The sequence below is a fragment of the Perna viridis genome, chromosome 7 (genome assembly GCF_037379345.1).
Source record: "Perna viridis isolate PV_CMFRI_1.1 ecotype Kerala chromosome 7, ASM3737934v1, whole genome shotgun sequence".
NCBI classification, from domain to species: Eukaryota; Metazoa; Mollusca; class Bivalvia; order Mytilida; family Mytilidae; genus Perna; species Perna viridis.
Genome location: NC_142451.1, coordinates 45,783,975 through 45,806,332, shown reverse-complemented (window position 1 = coordinate 45,806,332; position 22,358 = coordinate 45,783,975). Strand labels below are relative to the sequence as shown.

At 33.6% G+C, this 22,358-nt stretch overlaps 1 protein-coding gene across 2 annotated transcripts in view; it reads left to right on the top strand.

Moving 5' to 3' along the window:
* Nucleotides 1-22,358, top strand: part of LOC148612939 (multidrug resistance-associated protein 1-like) — a 42,322-nt gene that overhangs the window by 3,713 nt on the left and 16,251 nt on the right. Inside the window, exons 1-18 of one of the 2 annotated variants that reach the window (XM_088594865.1) lie at nucleotides 2,767-2,855; nucleotides 3,397-3,585; nucleotides 4,658-4,792; nucleotides 5,165-5,293; nucleotides 5,818-5,937; nucleotides 10,266-10,330; nucleotides 11,386-11,514; nucleotides 11,873-12,091; nucleotides 12,294-12,477; nucleotides 13,770-14,087; nucleotides 15,414-15,551; nucleotides 16,214-16,357; nucleotides 17,410-17,494; nucleotides 17,945-18,014; nucleotides 18,948-19,074; nucleotides 19,663-19,839; nucleotides 21,083-21,250; nucleotides 21,600-21,794. In XM_088594865.1, coding sequence (XP_088450991.1) covers nucleotides 2,817-2,855; nucleotides 3,397-3,585; nucleotides 4,658-4,792; nucleotides 5,165-5,293; nucleotides 5,818-5,937; nucleotides 10,266-10,330; nucleotides 11,386-11,514; nucleotides 11,873-12,091; nucleotides 12,294-12,477; nucleotides 13,770-14,087; nucleotides 15,414-15,551; nucleotides 16,214-16,357; nucleotides 17,410-17,494; nucleotides 17,945-18,014; nucleotides 18,948-19,074; nucleotides 19,663-19,839; nucleotides 21,083-21,250; nucleotides 21,600-21,794 — 2,631 coding nt within the window. In that variant the 5' untranslated portion in view covers nucleotides 2,767-2,816. Of the gene's footprint in view, nucleotides 1-2,766; nucleotides 2,856-3,396; nucleotides 3,586-4,657; nucleotides 4,793-5,164; nucleotides 5,294-5,817; nucleotides 5,938-10,265; nucleotides 10,331-11,385; nucleotides 11,515-11,872; nucleotides 12,092-12,293; nucleotides 12,478-13,769; nucleotides 14,088-15,413; nucleotides 15,552-16,213; nucleotides 16,358-17,409; nucleotides 17,495-17,944; nucleotides 18,015-18,947; nucleotides 19,075-19,662; nucleotides 19,840-21,082; nucleotides 21,251-21,599; nucleotides 21,795-22,358 lie in introns of those variants that run through there. The other variant, XM_088594867.1, reaches the window with a different exon arrangement.

Sequence of the window (22,358 nt, the reverse complement as noted above, 5' to 3'; positions counted from 1 at the left end):
TGGAGGCTCACGGCGTACATGTACACATTTCTTAATTCGCGAACTGAACCCTTTATCTCTTATACAGTTGCTGAGAAAACAGTCACACATAAACCTGGCCTGGGTTTCATAAAATGTCTCAAGTTGAGAATTTCCTCAAGTCCTGTGTTTTTCCTCAAATTTGCAATTTCAAGTGATCTGATTGGTCAAGTTTTAGTTGAGGAAGGATTTGGAAAAATCTCAGTTCGAGATGATTTACGAAGCCGGGTCCTGAACCAAACGACTCCTCCTGATACCTTGCAATCATGCCAATTGTTCAGAAACAAAATACGAGGAAAACAAAACGGGAACACACCTGATATTCTAGTTTGTTTTTATTTTGTCAATAAACACTCAAAAAGAAAAGTGTTCGATCCCCGTTTTCTTTCTATTTCTGATAACTTGGCGAGGTCATGAACAATAAACGACATTTCAAATGTGATTAAATTCATAAGCTAACGAGAATAAAACTTAAAATGGCTGCCCGACATGTTTAAGAGTTAATTGTCTTAAGGATATCCAATTAGGAATTCCAAGTCTATCATGAAAAAACAATACAGAGAAAATAAAGTTTTAATTTTTGTTTGGTTGCATTGGCATGAAAAAGCTGTCCATATCAGTTAAAACAAAATAATGTCCGAAACCCATGCAAAAATACATATCTAAGAGATTAGTGATGGATTAAACAGTTACCATGTTTATATTCTATTCTTATGATCTTGTATTGTTATATTGTATTTTTAACCACTCATGATTAGTGACAAGAACAATGTAGAAAAGTTGTAATGAGAAGTTGTATATGTCTATTTGAAAAAAAAAACCTTGCCTTTACGAGATATAGAGATGTCTAATTGACTATCAGCAAGTAGATTATGTAGTAGCATGTCCTTGCCAAAATGATTCCAAAATGCGATTTTAAGTTTATTACGTGTATGTCGTGTTGTACATGGTGTTGTTCAGAATTCAAGATGGTTATGATTAGTTAGTTTACACATATTTTGTAATAAACAAAATGGATGAGACAGAAGTTAAATAACATACTTAAGAAGTCTTCTCCTGAAATAACAATAATTACAATAGAGTATAGGCATACGAATTTAATAGTGTTATTTATCTTTTACTAAGTTAAGACGAGACCGTAAAAATAACATTAGGTGATGTGGTGAGATGTGATGTGATGTGATGTGTACTAATTTAGCTCAAGCAATATGATTATGATATATGTTATGATTTCCAGAAGTTTTCAACCCTGTTTTAGCTAAACGATGTTAATTTGGGACCATTCCCAAATTTTATACTGGATCCTCTACCGCACCTTAAATTTAAATTAAAAGATATATTGTTATGAAACATTATCTAGTTTGTGACAACTATAATAGTCAAGGTAAAAAGGAAACAATCACAAAAAAGTACATTATAAGTAAAGCTAATACAAGCAACAAAAAATAATTGGCTTTCGGTTCAAATGATTTTGTGAGGAAAAAAAGCTAGTTTACTTGCCCTTTGATTGGTATTGATGGTATTGAAAGTTTTTTTTTTCGAAATCATTTCGTTTTTCAAATTTAAGATTTTCATTCATATAAGGGGGAACGAGTTACTAATATGTAATGAGCTACGTCTTCAACTATATAAAATTGGTTTCCGACTTATTCAATATCCGGTTTAGACAGGATTTTTGGTTTATTCAAGGTCCGGTTTAGACAGGATTTTGGTTTATTCTAGGTCCGATTTAGACAGGATTTTTGTTTATTTAAGGTCGGGTTATGCAGGCTTTCGGTTTCAACAAGGTCCGCTTTAAGCAGGATTTCGGTTTATTCAAGGTCCGGCTTAGGCGGAATTTGGTTTATTCAATGTCCGGTTTTGACAGGATTTTTGTTATATGATGTCCGGTCTAGGCAAGATTTCTGTTTATTCAATGTCCGGTCTAGGCAGGATTTCGGTTCATTCAATGTCTGTTTTAGACAGGATTCAATTTTATTCAATGTCCGGTTTATGCAGGATTTCGGTTTATTCAATGTCCCGTTTAGACAGGATTATTGTGTATTCATGATCCGGTTTAGGCAGGATTTCAGTTTATTCAAGGTCCGCTTTATGCAGGATTTCGGTTTATTCAAGGTCCGCTTAATGCAGGATATCGGTTTATTCAAGGACCGGTTTAGACAGGATTTCGGTTCATTCAATATCTGGTTTAGACAGGATTTCGGTTTATTCTAGTCCGGTTAAGGCAGGATTTCGGATTATTCCCTGACTGGTTTAGACACGGTTATTGTTTATTCAATGTCCATTTTAGACAGGATTTCGGTTTATTCAATGACCGATTTAGACAGGATTAATGTTTATTCAAGGTCCGCTTTAGGATTTCGGTTCATTGAATGTCTGGTTTAGACAGGATTCCAGTTTATTCAATGTTCGGTTTAAGCAAGATTTCGGTTTATTCAATGTCCTGTTAAGACAGGGTTTTTGCTTGTTCATGGTCCGGTTTAGGCAGGATTTCGGTTTATTCAAGGTCGGGTTTAGACAGGTGTTTTGTAAATTTAATGTCTAATTTAGACAGGATTTGGTTTATGGCAGGTCTAGACAGGTTTGCGGGTTTTAGACATGTTCTTACAAACGTGTAGACTTCGTAAACTACGTGACAGGAATGACACAGGAGTGAGTACGTATACCCAAGCGTGCACATGTATACATTTTTATAAATATTTATCACGATTAATTTGAATTTTGTCTTTATTAGTATTCGCTTCGTCTATTTTCTTTAATTAGATACATGTAACTGAAAATTATTCTCTGTATTCAAGATGACAATCGTGGACTTTTGTGAAAATTCCACTTTTTGGGTAAGTTTCGTATATTTTTACTCTTGTCATTCAGTGCCCAAGTCAACAATTAATCTGTCACTTAAAAAACAGTTCCAAAATAGTTTTTTTTCAAAAACATTATCGGCACTCGAAATTGACCTTGCAAATGGCGTCAATGAATGTGACATAGTTGAATTCAATAAACGTGCTATACGTATTAAATAAGAACTACTGATCTCCAAAAATTCAAAATTAGGATGCCGAAATTAAATGGAATAAAACAGATAATACCGTTTTGTAGTTTGTCTTTTGTTTGATGTATGGTAGCAACGTTTTTTTTACGATTACTGTCATCATTGAGATCGTAATCATAATGTTCTTAAGATTGGAATTATTGCCAATGGATGATATTTGTCATTGCATTTTATTTGTTCAATACCATTCATGGGATAGAGAGGAATTAAAAGCAGTCCTTTATCACCAGGAATGTGTTGCTTTAGTATCTCGATATCAGATTGTTATACCTTATTGGCATATCACCAATACATTTGTGTATATCCATTTAATTCTCTTTTTCCAGAATAATTCAACAAAACTTGGCGCCTCGCCCTATTTTACGACATGTTTCTTGATAACGGTGCCACGCTGGATACCAATTGTATGGCTATTGTTATACAAATTATATACGCTCAGGACATGCTGTTCAAGAAAGTTTGAAGATTCTGATCTAGAACAATTCCGAATAGGGACTATCAGTGTTTTTAAAACTGTAAGTAATTGTTACTTTAGTACTACATACCAGCAGTGTAATCCATGCAGTTTTGTTGCAACCGCAAATTAAATGTGACATATCATTTATTTGAGATGGATTTCGGAATCGATTTGGAATTTGTTAATTAGTTGTTATTATTACATAATTATTACAAAAATATTACACATGTACAAAAAATGACTTTGGATTAGGTTATACCATGATTTATCAACCAATGAGACCTGAAACATGTACATGTGATTACCAAGGACAATATTATTTTGCCACACATTTTCAAAGCTTTAGCAGGTAATGAATACATCGAGTGCCACGACGCGCGGTAATCATCTTTTGCTTAAGAACCTAACAATGTCATTTAGCAAAATACCGATTGAACCAATTAAAATCGTGGTTATTTATAGTCATATAATAATACAAACAAACGGAGGGATACAAAAGCGCTTGAACTTGTGAAAATTACAAACTACACCTTTTTTTTAATTTTTATATAAAATCTTAACCTATGATATGTGGTTGTTAAAAAATTAAGCTAGGTCGTTATCCCAGTGTTATATATGATAAAAACGCACATAGACATCGTTTTAAAACATTCGATTTCATAAAAGATTCACAGTAAATCCGAGTGAATATTAACTAAATGTAATCGAGGGAACCAAACTTCTAGCGGAAATCAAAAGAATGTAATCCAGGAACAAGACCCAGACAAGGAAAACAGACATACGCCACACAGAACATAAAACAACCAAAATGATGCATACAAAGTAACAAATGTAAATGAGCGAAAAAACTGGGAGCATGGACCAGGTGCACCGGTACGGTAAGCGCCATTTGCTTTCCTAGAAACACCCGAAAACATCAGTTGATACGGTGATTTTAACGGAGCGACCAAATTGTATTAATACAATATGCTAGTCAAAGACATCAAAACGTGCATGTGGTACTTGAGATATTTTTTTTTTTTATATTTTTTTTTATTAATTTTGCATTAAGAAAAGTCCAATTGATACGGTGATGTTGTAATGGAGCGACCAAACTGGAGCATGTCAACAATGAACTGTTTGTTTTTCAGGGAATCTGCATTTTATTATTCATACTGACAGGCTTTTATTTGTGGAGTACGTGTCACTATGGCCATGGATGTGAAATAAGCAGAGGGATTCCAATTGATCTTCTTATAAATTTAATTCTTAATCTTCTAGTCTACGTGAGTATCTTTTTAAAATGTCGCGTCATTTTTTCTGACTTTTGAAAGAATGGACTATTTTTATTGGTTAAAATATAGTCATGTGGTATTCATGAATTTACGTTAAATTCAAAAGGATATTGCTACATGATACAATGTAATGCCCTGGGCATAAAGCCCGCTCCAGATTCACAAGAGTTACTTACGTGGAATAAGGTATGGCATAACCGATAAATCAGCTGCCCTTGAAACGTGATTGAAACTGCTCTCGCTACGGCTCAAAGCAATTTTGTCAACGTTTTAAGCAATAACATTCTCCTTCAATAAATTGTCCCTAAATAAGCAACTATTATATACGTAAAACTTCGACAATCTGCTTTTATTTATTTTTAGGGCTCTATGGCTTTAGTTACTCAGCTTGAACGAAGAAAAGGAAAAAAGAGATGCTGGGCACTATGGATATTTTGGCTATTGTCCGTTGTGTGTTCTCTTCTTATTGTCCAAAATGACATTACTTTTCAGGTAACACATTCGATCTAACTCATAGTGAAAGGAAACAAATTTGAGTTCAGAATTTATTTTTTACTAATACAAAATTTAAACAAAAAATGCTGTTTTCATAACATATGATTTTTTGTTGTTGAAAAAAGTAAAAAAAATAGCTTTCGCACAAAACATGAATATATTATTGATGTGTGTTTTTTAGTCATAAAGAAAGCAACAATGAATTCCACTGTGTTAATGTAATTAATTTCGAAGTATATTTCAATTTAATTTACTGTATAATTATGTATAAATTGTGTAAAATATATAATTATGTCTTTATAGTCACCCAATTCAATGGTTTGTTCTCTTGTAACTCTTTTTTATTTGTGGTTTTCGTTTTTGTGTGTGTTTTATGTTCCTTTGTTGTCTTTCATTGATTGATAGCTTCCTATTTTATGTGTATATGGACCACTAAGGATTTAAGTGTGGGAAAACTAATTTTCACCATCGAGTAAGAGTACTACAATAACAATATATATGAGCACTTTATATGCTTTCAGCCTGGCTGCATCAACAGCATCATAAATTATTTCATCTTTGTGTGTATATGTTGTCAATTTGTACTGTACGGTCTGGCGGAAAGTAAATCAAAGGCTGGAAATTATACTGATATTGATGAGGTAAACATGTGTATAAAAGAGAACCATGTCAGCTCTCACTTTAAAACAACCGGAAACTAACCTTGAGATTTTCCCAATTACACGATATGAACCAATTGATTTACCTTGCTTTACCTCATTACCCGATAATGAACCTACAGTTTACCTTGCTTTACCACATTACCCGATATAAACGTATCGGTTTACTTTGCTTTACCAAATTACCCGATATGAACCTATCGGTTTACCTTGCTTTACCAATTACCCGATATAAACCAATCGGTGTACCTACTAAACCATTTCTACCGTATTACACTGAATATAACATCGGATACAAAAAGAAAACATTCATTTTGAATTGCTTTCCTTAAATCAACCAACCCGCGGAACAAAATAGTCTTTTCTTCCAGTAGTGGAGCGGATAAGCTCAGAATTTCATCAAAATATTTCACATAATGAAACAAGCACCAAATTTTGCACTGTTATACCTTATTATATGCTTGTTGAAATAAAAGCGTGAGCCAGCTCGATTTTGAATTTTTAAAGACGGCCGTCAACTTTTAAAAATGGCGGTCAAAGCCAGTTTTCCATACGGTGATATCAATTTACTAAAAGTGTTACATATTACTGTGAAACGTTGTATTCTTTAAATATCAGTTAAATAGATGTTTTTGAGATTCAATAACCTACCAGGGCATATACTGGTGCAACTTCCAGCCGTGAAACTCGGCATGAGTATTAGTACCAGTTTTGTACGGGATTATATGGTGCTAAATGAACGATTGGGCAATGTGTAGGAACAACACCGTCAAAACTAGTCGAATCCTATACAACAGAGTGTATTCAAGAGATAAAGTTGGTAAAAAGATAATCTCTCGGCCCTTCCCAAAGTCTGAGATTGTTTCTACTATTCATAACGATTAATCTGATTTGAAAAGTTTAGGACAGGTAGTCTCAAACACAGTTATATACAGTTTTTTGTTGCATATTTTTAAGATTTTTCATTTGTTGACATGTCTCCTGAGGAGAAAAGGGAAACTGATTGGACCAAAATAGTTCATTTGTAAGGAAGACAAGGCATTCATGTCCCGCACTGATCCATCAGATAAATTCAAATAGGGATATACTCATTTGGCAAAACATATTTCCGAGTTCAAAAGGTGGAATGAGATGCCCGTACCCTAAGATATAAGACGAATAGATGATGACCATGGTATCGAAACAACTTTAAATAGTATATAACTCATTCTTGCTGGATATTTTTCAATAAATCAAAATAAGAAAGAACCATGAAACGAAGATATGTAGGAACTGAAGATTAAGTTGAAACATCTTAAATCATCAACGAAAGAGGCACAGTCGAGATAGTGGATGAAGCAAAAAGCTTCTTGTGTGAAAAGGAATCCATCATAACAGTAGACAAGAGGGAATGACGATGCAACTATATGACAGACTTAACCATTGTGTTTTCGTCTTGCAAGATCAAAACCCTTTTGTAAAATGTCGTTGCACAGACGTTTAAATACCACCCAAAATGCCTTACCGCCTTACTTATACAATCGCGAAAGGAAAGTGTTAAACGAGGGTGATTTTTCTGATAAGAAAAAGGAGCAACACACAGACGAACTGGTATTTGCAGAACTTGTTATCCATATAGTAGAATCTAAAAAAGCAAATCCTGGTTGTGTTGTTTTTTTTAACTTGCTGACCTTTGTTCATTGTATGAGAAAGGTTGCAAGATTTTCCCCCATCCTAAGTAGATGTCAACTGAACTGAGTGAAAAACAGATATAACAAAGGGAGGGATGTAATACCTGTGTTCGAGAAGGATGTTGGTCAGGCGATGATCACTGCTGGTGATTATACCAATGCTATGTATCTGGGAAGGGCAGCTGAGATTGCACGAAATGATACGAGTCAAAACAAGATACGTTTCAATTGCACTTTCGACGACGTATCCATGACTGAAACCGTTCCAAACTCTCTTCTAGCACTAGTATCGAGTGTAGCACCAGTATCGATTGAGCATGGCTCTGATAGCGAGTCTCAAATTGAAAATGGAATTTTGATTCTGACCTAGCCATTTCTTAACTATTACTGTATAATTTTCATAAAAAGCAGCTAATGAAGGCAGTCGTCAAAAATTTTCTACAGACCGCGAGCCTCCTTTTGTGATCAATGTTGGACTCCTTTTAAAAAAGACAGGAAGCGTAATTTTATTGATTTGTTGTTTCAACATGCTATTTGCATATCGTATGATTTTTTTAATGGTGTCTTAACGACTTCAGTTATTGATAATATCGATCATAATCACTCATCGACAACTGCTTTTACATTGTTCCTTGGAACAGGGATTTCCGTTTTTCAACACCCAAAATGAAATGTCTAGTATCGAAAAACTTACTCTCCCTCTACACGCACAGAAACCTTTTGAATCTTACACTAATATTCGACATGCTTTCCTGAAATTTAAAACCAACACCACCGATCTGAAACTACAATTTTTGGGACAAAAGATGAATATTTTCTTTCCAATAGTGAAACGATGTATCACCAATTGCTCCGTGCAACTATGAAGAAGCAGACTGCCGAATATTCTTGCATGCGGAGGACGCAGCTGTTAATGGTAGCGATGTTATCGGTGTTTGTTCAGTTGAATGTTGAACAACTTATGGTTGTATTTTTAGAGGTGAATATTTCAGATGGATTCTCTTTTTCACGATATCGATAGAAAACTTTGAACGAAGGCAAGAGTCCTACCTATTTTCTCCACGCTTATAATGCCTTTGTTGGGAAAGTGAAAAAGTCATGTTGGCACGCCTGGAATGGTTTTTCCTGGTGCAACGGAGATGTTCCATTGATTGAGTCTCTAACTGGCAAAAGTGGTTCGCCTTATGTCAGTATTATTGAATTATTCGTCGTAATTATATATGACCGCTACAAACGACTCTTGATCTTTTTGCATGAAAGCAAAAGCCATATAATGCTATCCCACCGTTCAAAGCTGCATTGACTGAGCTTGTAAAAAGAGCTGTATTGCATGCAGGGCATACTTTGGGTCAGTCCTTGTATCGAAAGGTGGAATTACCGCCTCAAGATAGATGAGTTTGGCAAAGACAACACGATATGTGGGTGCCATATTGGACTTCGTTGCCTCTGATTGCGGCATCGTGCCAATAACTTTTGAAGTGCAGTTGCAGGAAACTATGCTCCAGAAATTATTAGAACTACAAATCCGGATTGCAAAGCACAGCATTATGCAGTTGTAATTGCGATGACACATGAAAAGTTGTTTCAGTAAAAATTAAAAGTTTTTCACCAAACATGCGCATGCGCATTACTAAACAATTATAAGTATTCTAACATAGAGAACACATGTTTTACTGTGATGTGTAACATTTTAACTGCATTACTATAAACATATGAGGTAAAATTACCACCTTTTAAAAAATATTGGGAAAAATCAAATCCAAAAATGGCATTTCAAAACGACAAAAACGTCTTATGATACCTGAAATGGCATTCTACACACACGCATATATATAAAGAGGATTCAAAATCTGTATGAGCTCAGGTGTGCATGTAGCACATAGCGATTTTTATTGACCCAACCTGTCACAGGTTAACAAATCTTGATTTTATACGACAAAAATGGCGCATTCGCGGATGAATTTGGATATTTTTTATATTTTAGGACCATTTCGATTCCAAAGATAATTTGAATGAAGATATTATCTTCAATTAACTTGACATAAAAACCATATCTTTAGTGAATGAAAGTTTGGTTTTGACCGACATGTCAAAAAAAGAAGGCCATCTTGAAAAATGGCGAAATCGAAGTGGCTCACGCTTTCATTTGAAAGAGCATATATTTAAGAAAATGTGTACAAAATTTCGTGCTTGTATCATAATTTGAAATATTATGTCAGGTTCCTGCTTAAATACAGGCGGCACTTAAAACAAAATTTGCAAAGAATTATTCTGCACGAACAGATGTGCTTGATAAAAAAATCAACCCGTTCATTTACATTTAGTATATAAAGATAGATATTTTTAGTTAGGTTGGTGCGGTACAACTGTTGCATTGATTCCTACTGAATCGAACCAGTAAATGATCACACTATAAACAAGTGATTCAACTGGAACAAACTGCTTGATGAAAAGCACCTTTCAGATATTGTCTTAATAGTGTAGTGTTAATAGCATGTGCTTAAACTGTATAAACGAACATATTTGTAGAATAAGTTTGATGAAACAGGTTATCATGCTTCTGCATTTCAACTTTTTTTTTGTATTTCATAATCCATATTAAAATGCAAAATGTATTACAAACAGTTTATTATTTTACAGGGAAATAGTTGTCCATTGGACGATTCATCAATCCTTTCTATGTTGACATTTAGTTGGTATACTCCGTAAGTAACTTTCTGTAAATTCAGTTGCGAGAGATTAGCACAAGAAAGGTATATTTTCTGAAGGTGAAATTCTGAGTTTTCTTATTTACAAAGGTGAAAGGGTATATTATACATGAAGTAAGGAGTGTTTTTAATTTTAGGAATGTTATACGGAAGATCCTGGATTTTTTTCTTCTTTTTTTTCTTTTTTCTTTTTCTTTTTTTTTTTTTATTTGGCAACTTACATTTCATTTTTTGACACTGATCAGCAGAGCATATTTATTTAGCCTCTAATGGATTCAATCTAAATTGTAATCAAAGAGTTATCAAAGGAAACATGATTCTAGCAGAAATCAAAAGAATGTAATCCAGGAATGAAGATTTTTCTTTGTAGACTGAGAAAACAAACACACACAACAAAGCGTTGTTTTATTTCGGAATCACGCAAAGTACATGCTGACCAGTCAAGAATAACGTCACAGTATCAAACCAGGTTATAAATACAAATAACCTAAACATTTGTTATAAGAAACCGACCAATCAGAAATATGGATAAAAATCAAATAATTTTTTTCCAGATGAAGGCAATTTCCCAAATAAAAATAATTACAGCTGCGAATATTGCATACCGTGTATATATTTTGAAGGTCACCTTGTCTCCTCAGTCTGGGTCGACAGTCCTCACTTTCAGACTTTTTCGCCCCTTGCGAAGGACGTAAGGCCGAAACTTTGGGCCTCATTTCTATATATTTATGTGTTTTATTTGTATGTTATTTATATTTAGCTTCCGTTTACTTTTCAAATGGGGCTATTGTTTACTTAGATATATTCCTGTGTATATATACATGTCCGCATGATATTGGAATGTAATGTCTTTACTCATAAATAGGCACATAAAGTACATGCATCATACATCATTATTTTGCGATTATCGGGTAATGATGTACTTTCTATAGAAATTCTATAAACCTGTAATAGACATAAGCTTTTAGCAAGTAAACCGCATGCATGAATGAATGTGCAACTACATGTATATGAACATTTTGAAATAAATCCTATTATTTATCGTTTAACAGGCTTGTTTCACGGTGTTATAAGGAAGGAATTTCTTTACAAGATCTTTGGAACCAGGTGTCTACACTTCGAGCGAATTCAATAATAGAAGATATACTGGAGAAGTGGAGAATAGAACAAAATAAATCAATGTAAGCATAAAAAAATTAAAATGACGACAAAACATTTTGGTTTTTTAATCCTATATTACTTGTACATGTTAACAACTTTTGACTATAAACAACAAAATACATAGAATTCAATATAAGATCAACGAAATATGATACGTAAAAGATAGGCCACCCTTTCAAACAAGGTAATGTGACAATTCTAGTTCCTTTTAAATGTACTGTAACTTCAGAAATTTATGCGACGTATATTTTGTTGCAAACAATGCGACTGCTTTAGAATTGCCACATGAATTTTTACAATGACTAATAAAGAATGATAGACTAATTCGCAAAATATAATGTACGCAATAGTTTCCTTTACATTCTTTGTTTATTTCAGAAAAATCAACAACTTGACTAATAATGGATATAAAGTAAAACATTTAACTGCGAATGAGAAAACATCACTGTATCATGATGTGAAGTGTGCCAAGGATAACCAACCTATACCTTCTCTCCGACTTTTTATTCTTCGGAACTACGGTCCGGCGTGGCTTGGTATATCGTTTATATGGCTATTGGCAGATTTACTGACATTGGTCTGTCCACTCATTTTAAGGTGAGCACATGCAGTCTCTTAAAATTTAGGATGCGTAATTTGTTGGACCCAGTACCCTTGTATCGAAGTTGTTTGTGTTCTTGTTTTTTTTTTGTTGTTGTTTTTTTTTTTGTTGTTGTTTTTTTTTTTTTTTTGGAAACCTACTGAGAAAATTATAAGTCCAAATAACATTAACTCGTTATATTTATACTCATTCACACAGAGAGATCATTCAAGAAGTCCAGAGCCCAGACCACCAAGGACAGAACTGGTACCCAGTATTTCTTGCTATCTCCCTTTTCCTAACTACTCAGTTGATGTTGTTTTTCTATCAACACTCGGAACAACTCGTACTCATACTGGCACTCAAGGTTAAAACGGCTTTGGTAGGAATGATATTTGCCAAGGTAAGAAATAATTGAAGGAAATTGATATTTCTTGTCAAAACATTCCATGTGCAATGATACATTTGTAGCTTTGACATTCACCCATTTCTTGACACATGACTCGCATTTTAATTAATGCATCATGGTAGATTTTTTTATTTTGATACATTTAAGGTAATAATTTGTAGTCAAGTTTTGTAAAAACAAAAGATTATTTTAATTGACCGCTTTTGTGCGTGTGTGTTCTTAACAATTCCGACTTTACAGAACAAAAACCTATCACATTGTTTTGTGCTTTGTATCGATGAAAATGACAGCAAATTTAAAAATTTGCCTAAAAAAGAAAATAAAGGTTTTACTTACTAAACAGGAGTGAACAAGATATAAAGAAAAAAATAAACAGGAGATGATTATGATCTTAAGGATCATGAAGGGCCCCCAAAACCGGCCTCATCTGTGACTCCAGGCAGGCTCGAAATATATTTCATTCAAATTCGAGCATATTGAATTTTGTGCAGAAAAAAAACAGCCGGCATTGCAACATGGACTTTTGAGTCTTCTCAAAACATAAAATTCGCACGCACCATGTCACTTTTATCCTAAAAACCAAATCTCAGCCAAATCGGAGAACCTTAAATTTTAGGCGATAAGTCGGTTTCCATGTCAGCGGCAGCATATCTTCATATACGCTTAGACACAACTTCAGGTAATACCGCATATGTATACAAAGTTTTATGAGATCCCGGTCGAAAAAAATTTCAGACGGAAGAAACAGAGCAAAATCAATAAGATTCCCCATCTTTGTTTTGGGAGCCCTAATTACAAACCTCTAGTTGTTCATTGTCGGTGATGGTTAATTTTGTATTGGAAAGGAGACACCGACAAACGAAGTAGGCTGATAATGTCAAACAGGGAAGGGTGAAACCGTCAAACAGGCTGAGGTGAAACAGGGAAGGGTGACACCGTCAAACAGGCTGAGGCGAAACGGTGAAACAGGATAAGGTGACACCGTCGAAATGGTTTGGTTTCACTGCTAAACGGTAAGATGACACCGCCAAACAGGGTAGGGTGACACCACCATATAGGGTAGATTGACACCGCCATACAGGGTATGGTGACACCGCCATACAGAGTAGAGTGACACCGCCTTACAGGGTAGGGTGACACTGCTATACAGAGTAGGGTGACAGCGTCATACAGGGTAGATTGACACCACCAAACAGAGTAGATTGACACCGCCATACAAGGTAGTGTGACACCGATACTTTTTTTTTTAAATCTACCTAGTGTTAACATTTTTTTTTCTTTTCCAGTGCCTTAAATGTACATCCTCAAGTAATGGGATTACAACTGGTGAAATAATGAACTTGGTTTCTGCAGATTGCCAACGTATTCAAAACTCTTTTCATTACTCACAACAATTTCTAAGCGTTTGGTTCATCGTAGGAATTGGTCTATACGAACTCTACGAGCCAGTTGGAATAGCCTTTTTAGGATGTATAGGGACGTTGCTCGCTACAACTGGTATCGCACTATTTCTTGGAAAATTCAGGACAGGGTTCTTTACGGAAGTTTTAACACTGAAGGGAAAGAGAGCAAAAGTTATCGACGAAATTGTCAAAGGCATTAAGGTTGTTACAAAATAGTATTGACTGATTTGTTTACTTTTATCGAATATATTGGCCCTTACTTAGTTATACTGGCCCTGAGTGCTAAGATAGATTGGTCAGAACATCGAAAAAGACCATAACTACTAGAAGTATTCGTCGTAATTGAGAATACGGAATTAGGTTTTAAGTACATGCACATTTTATATACATGTGAGTACATATGATTGAATGACCATGTTATTACAAAAAAGTGTCCATTCTATTCATAAATAAAGACGAACTATATTTCAGGGCAAAATTTCCCAGGAATTTAGTTTCTTGAATCCTGAAGTATTAATTGGATTTCAAGCAATATGATTGATTAAAACTTTAGTTAAGGAAGAATTGGAGAACAAACTTAAACGTGCTGGTTATTTTATGCGAGTTATTTATGTCATGCATTGATACAACTATGGAGTCAAAATACACGGTACAATAAAATGTCTTGGCCCCCGTCTAGGCTGAATTATAAACATAGTAATGGATTGTTACCAATCTGCATTTTTGTTAAGGACTTAACGTAGTACAACAAAATTACAATATTAGATTTTTTAGTTAGACGAAGTTCTTGTTAAGGAATGACGTAGTCGAACGTAGTTAAAAACTCAAGTTTTTGCAATTCCAGCTTATTATAATAAATTTGGTACAAAATTTCTCATTTTTTTTTAATTTGTGATACCTGCGCCAACGTAGATCTATCAAATCTGCAGGATAAAGTAGACAAAAATGCTTCAGAATAAAAAGATATTACATGACTCTACATCGGCGCAGCTTCTTGTATTTCAATGGGATTGTACATTATAATAATGAGTTGACAGCTTTGTTTTATTGTTTTGTACAGCAGCGCACCTGTTCAGCAATTGATTATATTAATTAGAACATGTGTCATTTTTTTACAAAATTACACGTAACGGACAAGTAGTTGTATAGTTTTTATTTTCCACTTTCGACTACCCCGGACTTGACTTTTTATGAGCAACGCGGTGGGTGTTTCTAGAAAAGTAGAGGACGCTTAACCTAGCGGTGCACCTGTTCCATGCTTCCAGGTTTTAGTGGAGTCGGAGTTGCTCATTTGCTTTTGTTACTTTGTATGTTTTTTTAGTTACCTTATATTCTTTGTTGTGTATGTATGTTTTCCATTGTCTGGTCTTTGTCTCTGGATTACATTCTTTTGATTACCGTTATAATCTTGGTTTCCTTGATTACTCTTACCAATTAAGCCTTTGGTAGTGAGGACAAACAGTAATGGGACTTGACACATTTGTTTCTTCAATATATCCTCCAATCCACGTTGTTGTTAATTTTCAGATTATAAAAGTTTACACATGGGAGTCGTTTTTCACCGAAAAAGTTGCATCAATACGCCGGAAAGAGATAGCAAAAATGAAAAAGTTCATGAGAATAGTTTGTAGTGAAATAACATTGGTGTATATGAATTCATTTTATGTAAGTAATTTTTTCTTCCCCTGTATATATGAAATTTTCAGTCACCAAAAATCATTGTTGTGATGACTTACTTCGTCTCCTCCACTGAAAAGATTTTGAACTTAAGTCAATACAAATTCATTTAAGTCTGCCTCTTATCTTGAAGTTCATTTCAAAAATTGACAAAAATGAAAGTATTCAACTATTACCCTCCATAAAAAACTCGACGGTATTGCTTTTCTCATTGTCAATTTACATTTTCTTTGTAGAACATGTAAAATTTCTTTCTTTTCCTTAAGAATTCTTGTCTCTTACTAATATGCCCTTTTTAAGAAATTGCAACCATAAAAATCAATTTTCCAGATAAACTAACAGACTTACGCATATTCTATCTCAAAACAATTCCTGCATTCCTTCTGTATGACAAATAGATTAATGACAATAACATGTATATCAAAGTACAATTCTTAGTTTTGACTGTTCTAACCCAAAATAGTGCAGACATGACGTACGGCTATAATTTCATTTATTTAAAATTTTTTTACTTATCGGCTGTCATATTAAATTCACCCTTTTCGCATATACGTTTTTGTAGTCTCCTGAATTTTGAATTTGTTTTAAAATGTTTTAATGTGTGTGTGTGTTTTTTTTTTTTTTTTTTTTTTTTTTTTTTGTTTTAACAGATGAATTTAGTTGTTGTTCTGATATTTTCATTGATATCCTCTGAGCCATATGTAGCTGAGCGAGCTTTTGTGGCCTTGTCTATTATGACAGCCATTAAAGCACCTTTTATGGTACTTCCCTTCATCGTAGATGGTGTATCACAGGTCAGTAGCATAAAATACAACAATAAACCGTGAGACAGGGATCTTTCTTTGGATGTTTATAATGATACCCGTGGTTTACACAATATTTTATAATGTTTTTATTTATTGTGGCCGAGTTTTTATTCTATTTAAAATTATTTTTCAATGACATTTGATCTTGTATTATTATAATTTCTAGAGCATCTGACTCCGTTTTAACCCGTGTTAAATGTCCCCCCACTTTCCAAACGTGTGATTATGCGAAATATTTGTTAAACAAGGTCCTGAATCTTGATACGTTCCGTAATTTTTTTTACATGATGACATAGGGCTACAGAATTATATATTTGCATAAAAAATCGTGAGTGTATGTAACAGTTTTACAGTTAATCATGCACATGAACAAACATAAATATTTCATGAATTTTTACAATGAACATGGACCATATATACGGCTTTTTAAAATATAGGTCGATAACCTGACGCATTTATATGTTTTAGATGATAATGCAATGCGTGTACAAACATACATATGTGTTACCCCAACCTTCAAACCGAAGTTGTATATTTTTGTATCTTTTTTCTTTTTTTTGTTTTTGTTTTTGTTTTGTTTTGTTTTTTGTTTTGTTTTTTGTTTTGTTTAGTTTTGTTTTTTGTTTGTTTGTTTGTTTTGTTTTGTTTTGTTTTTTGTTTTTTGTTTTTGTTTTTGTTTTTTGTTTTTGTTTTTTTATTTATTTTTTTTTTTTTTTGGGGGGGGGGGTCTTTGTCTTTTCAATGATATTTTGTCTTATACAGACCGTAGTCCACGTAAAAATGTAAAAGCGCGAAGTTTTGCGAAACTATTTATAAATTTTAAATTTTATAAAAGACACAGATTTCAATGAAAGCAGTTTTTAAGAAACTTTTTATGACTTTCTTTTATAAAAGACACATATTTCAATGAATCAAATTAATTTATCTGAATATCGATTAGGAATGTTTGCCATGATAGTTGAAAGGGCTGGCAATCACGAGCGATTTTTTTATTAGAGAAAAAATAAAGTTCTATAGGCTAAACAGATATTTGTTGACAGTTGTATGTTTCCCTTGGAAGAATCAACGATTTTCTTATGTCTGACGAGTACGATACACAAGCCTTTGGAGAAACAACAGACAAAGGTAACAAAATTATTTTTATACTTCCCTTAATAATGTACATGGATAAACGAGCAAATGTATTTCTGCCAATATGATACATGTAGCTTGGACTCTGATGTCGTTATGATTTTCTCCCACTCTAAGCCGGTGATTTAAAATGCACGTGACTTGTTTAACCATCGGGCGGTGATTAAATTTCTGCATGAATTTTCCCGCCATTTTACATATTCGATTTTCCCACAGATTTCACGGGAGAAACAGATTCGCCTTCAATGCTCTTGGGCATTACAAGATTTCTCCACTCTTGATAGTTTAATTTTAGATTTAAATATCTCGTGTGGAGAATACAAGGATAATTACTTGGAAAGAGTGAATAATCAAAGTATGATCACGAGTGCCGAAGAACCCCAATAAAAATAGTTCAAAACCGAAGAACGCGGGAATTTATAGCTGGTTGTTATATATTTTAAGAAATTGCTGTATGTGTAAAGAACGGGTATTTCAAATGGGATCTTGAAAGCCAGCTAGCCATACTTCACGAGTAAGATATGTTAAAATTATTTACTTATATTTTAATTTTAGTAGAGAAACTTGTACCAAACGCATAACGTTCGGACATCTACCGTGGCATTGAGCTTTCTGCATATTTTTTTTGCATTCTTAATAACAATAATGGGCAATGTGTTAAATTCATTACAAAACAAAAAAACAAAAAAAAACTTAAATAATATTTCAGATTTTAAATTAACTAGATGTTTACTGATGCGCATGTTCATTCGATATAACCAGTGCACGTGTAGTCAAACCGAATGAGTAAATTATTGAGCAGATTTACGCTGGATTAATAATCTACCAATATAACCAATAAATAAATGTTATCGCTTCCTGACACAACTGGTTCAGAATTATATTTTCCTGTGCTGATATATGTATGACACAAGGTACACACTGAAGTTTCAGTATTAGACCACTGGATCCTTCTATTCCCCAGCATCTAGTCCATGCACAGAAAATAATATTGAATAAGTATGCTACACAGACAAATATTGTTCACGTGAAATTCATGTGAACTTAACTTCACATGAAATTAAAATGCTTTTCAGATGAAATTTACTCAAAATAAATTTCATGTGACGATTTATGAAGAAATCTGTACAAACACTCGATTTACACGACTTTTACGTGAATTGTATTACAAATTTTAACCACATGAAATTCACGTGAAAATCATGTGATTTTTTTTCACTGTACACATAAGTTCTATAATCGTATGCATGTATGTATAGGCGAATAGTTTTAATTGCAAAGTTTGAAACAGATTCGACAAAATGATAGACAAGCCTAGGATATTAAATATTTGTTGCTGAATTTAGATACCAGACGATATTTTTTATTGTAAATATATCCTTTACTTTTGCATTTTTCAAATAGAAAACTTTTTATGCTTTCTTTTATATATTTCACTCCATTACAGTATCAATGTTTGTTTCGAGGAAGGGAAGCTAACAGCAGTGGTCGGTGTAGTAGGGTCAGGAAAGTCTTCCCTCTTATCCGGAATTTTGGGAGAAATAAACAAAAGTGGAGGAACCGTACAAATCAAGGTATAAACTGAGTAAATTGAGGTATAGTAAAGCAAAATTTTAGGATGCCAATAAACCTTTTTTTTTTTTATACGTAATTACATTGATGAAAAGTCTATAACAGTAACTTTGAAGCATGGCAGTTTCACTGGTAGAAAGGGAAACCTTTTTTTAGAGAACAATTTCGAAAGAAAGCCTGAAAATCAAATCTCTAAATGATGTCAAGACATTGGATATACATGTACCATACATCTGTATTAGATCAACTAAATCATCATTCAGTCAAATACATGTATAACATTCTTTATTTCCTATCTTAAAGTATAAAAGTCTATCCACTCTGTCTTCACTTTAAATGGTGTCTCACTACAAAGCAGACAGTGTGCTAGGTACTTTTTCTTGCTTTTCTAACTCAATTCAATGTTGAATATTTTACAAACATCCTTTAGCCGGTTTGCATAAATCTAACAAAGAAAGAATTACCTACATGTATGTATCTTTTACATGTATTACCATGCATGAAAGCAGAATATACATGTTTATAAAGACATGTACGTCAATGGCATATGCACTTTTACTTATAAAGTGTTTATTTTCATGAAAACGTAGGGATCTATGGCCTATGTACCTCAAAGTGCTTGGATACAGAATATGACAATCAGGGACAATATTCTCTATGGTAACGAATATAATGAGAGAAAATATAGAAAGGTCATTGACCGGTGCTGTCTGAAACCAGATTTGAGAATTTTACCAGGGGGAGATAAAACTGAAATTGGAGAGAGGGCAAGTAAATATATCTAAATTCTGTTGATACATGATTATAATGAAATAAGATGCAGTAACCCTAAAAATTGGCATTTTTTTACCTATACATCATACCTATTCTCGTTATATATGATTTTTTGTGAATAAATAGGCACCGTCGATAAAATGGAAATGTTTATATCAACTCTATTCACGTGCTTTCATTTGGTATCGTACATGTACGTCAGATATACATGTTAAAATATCGAAGCAGAAAACCTCACCCATGATTTCAGTATGTAATATCATTTTTAACTACCTTATATATATTTCTTTTAAAATCTTCTAGTAAAAATCTTGGCACTATGTTAACTTATTGCTATATACGATTTCAGGTTCAAGATATAATTCCGGCCGTTTTGAATATATATATATGCTGTTGATAACGGCGTATTTTATATGCTGAATATTAATTATCTTATTTTATTTAGTCCATTTTGGATAATATTTTTCTATTTACACATTATTTACTATGTTTACACCATGATACATTGTTGAAATGAATTCATAACCTCGCCGTAGTGTGAATAGATTTTGACCGGACCAGTATGTGATTCGTGTCGGGGAGCTGCATTACTGTAGCTAGACTACTACCGGATTGTACTCACTTTAAATATGACGAGGTGCTGCTGGCCGAAAAGGATATGCTTACCCTTCCGGGGCAGTTCATATTACTTGTGCTTTGATTTTTTTGTGTGAAGTCTTATTTTTCTTTTCTTCAGTTTTTATAAGTAATCAATTTTAATTGACTCGCTATATTGTGCATGTAGATCGTCTTTGATTCCTGTGTTCATTGTTAGACCATGTTTTGAGATTTTGACGTATTCGAAGTACATGTACCCCATTCTTGAAGCTTCCCTATTTGTTTGCAGATATTTAGTACAATTGTTTGATGTACGTTTAAAATATTATAATTTAGTAATACTTCAGCTGCTTGCATAGGGTGAAAACGATACCCTAGTGTTGTAGACGCCATTAGCCGTGACTTAAGAAATGTACATGTACATGAATGACTAACTCAAGTTAAAACATTTGGGTGAATGTTTAACTTTGCATTTGTTTATAAATCGTCGTAGTCACAGTGGTAGATACGATCGGAACATTACAATCAAACGAGCCAAATACACGACAGAGCATTTCATTCGTTTAGTTTATTTGTATCATAAAATGATTTCAATTTATTTCTTGTACTAGAACTATATATCATGTTCTCATTAATCAGGGGATTAATGTAAGCGGGGGACAGAAACAGAGGATAAACCTGGCTAGGGCTGTATACTCCGATGCTGACATTTACTTGCTTGATGATCCGTTGAGTGCTGTTGATGCGCATGTTGGTAAAGATCTGTTTACCAACATCATTGGTAGGAAGGGAATGCTGAAAAAGAAGGTATAAGATGCGTTTATTATATATTTTTTTGGTAATAAAAAGAGCAACATATCGAAGCACGTGACAATATTTAGTTATAATGTATTAGTGCATAAAATTATTCTGTTACGTATACTGTGGTATTGTTTGGATATTTTTCATTATGTAGTTTGGCTAAACAACACTAAAAGAAATAAATAAGTGGTAAAATCTTATACTATTAAACTAGATTTTTCTTCAAAACGCCCTTTATAAACTTCAATATACAAGTAGATAATTTGAGCCGCCAAAAGAGTCAGTGTTTATGTTGACTAGCGAATAATTTAGTCATTTTTTTTTTATCTAAAACCACGTTTTTTTTACATTCCAGACAAGAATTTTAGTCACTCATGGCGTCCACTGGTTACCGTACGTGGACAAAGTAGTTGTGATGCATGATGGAACGATTTCAGAGCATGGGACTTATGATGAGCTAATTTCACATGATGGACCATTTTCTAACTTTCTTAAACAACATTTACACAATGGAGACCATTCGGACGAAAATGATGAACGGAGTAATAGGGTCGGTAAACATTTTTTTACGTAACCGCAAGGACAATTTATGGTACTAAGCAAAGTTTCTATCCTACACCGTTCTAAAATCAACATTTGTTAAACTTTAAATAATTTACTTGTCATCATATTAACCATCGTAAAATCACACTAGAAAATATTACTCATCATAACTCCTATCATTATAACCTGGAAGCCCGGGCAATATTTTCGTTCCACAAGTTTCTCTCAAATATAACCCCGGGTCACCAGTGACGTCTTCTGTCTTTGAATGGCTGAGCGGATATGACGTTATTTTATTGACTTTTTAACCTTTTAATATTTTTTTTTCCAAACTTATATCATCTTTCGATATACTGTAAATGCACAATTATTAAGTTAATGTCGATTATTTAAATTTTTAAAATTTTATTTCATAAGCGGCAATTTACTCCTATATTGTGCATACACGTCGCTTGTGACCTGAATCTATATTTCAGCGATCCTAGGGTCGCTTATGATATTGACCAGGGAACCAGATAACTATCATTATTACATAGATAGGTGATTCATCGAATGTTCCTTGAGTAAAATG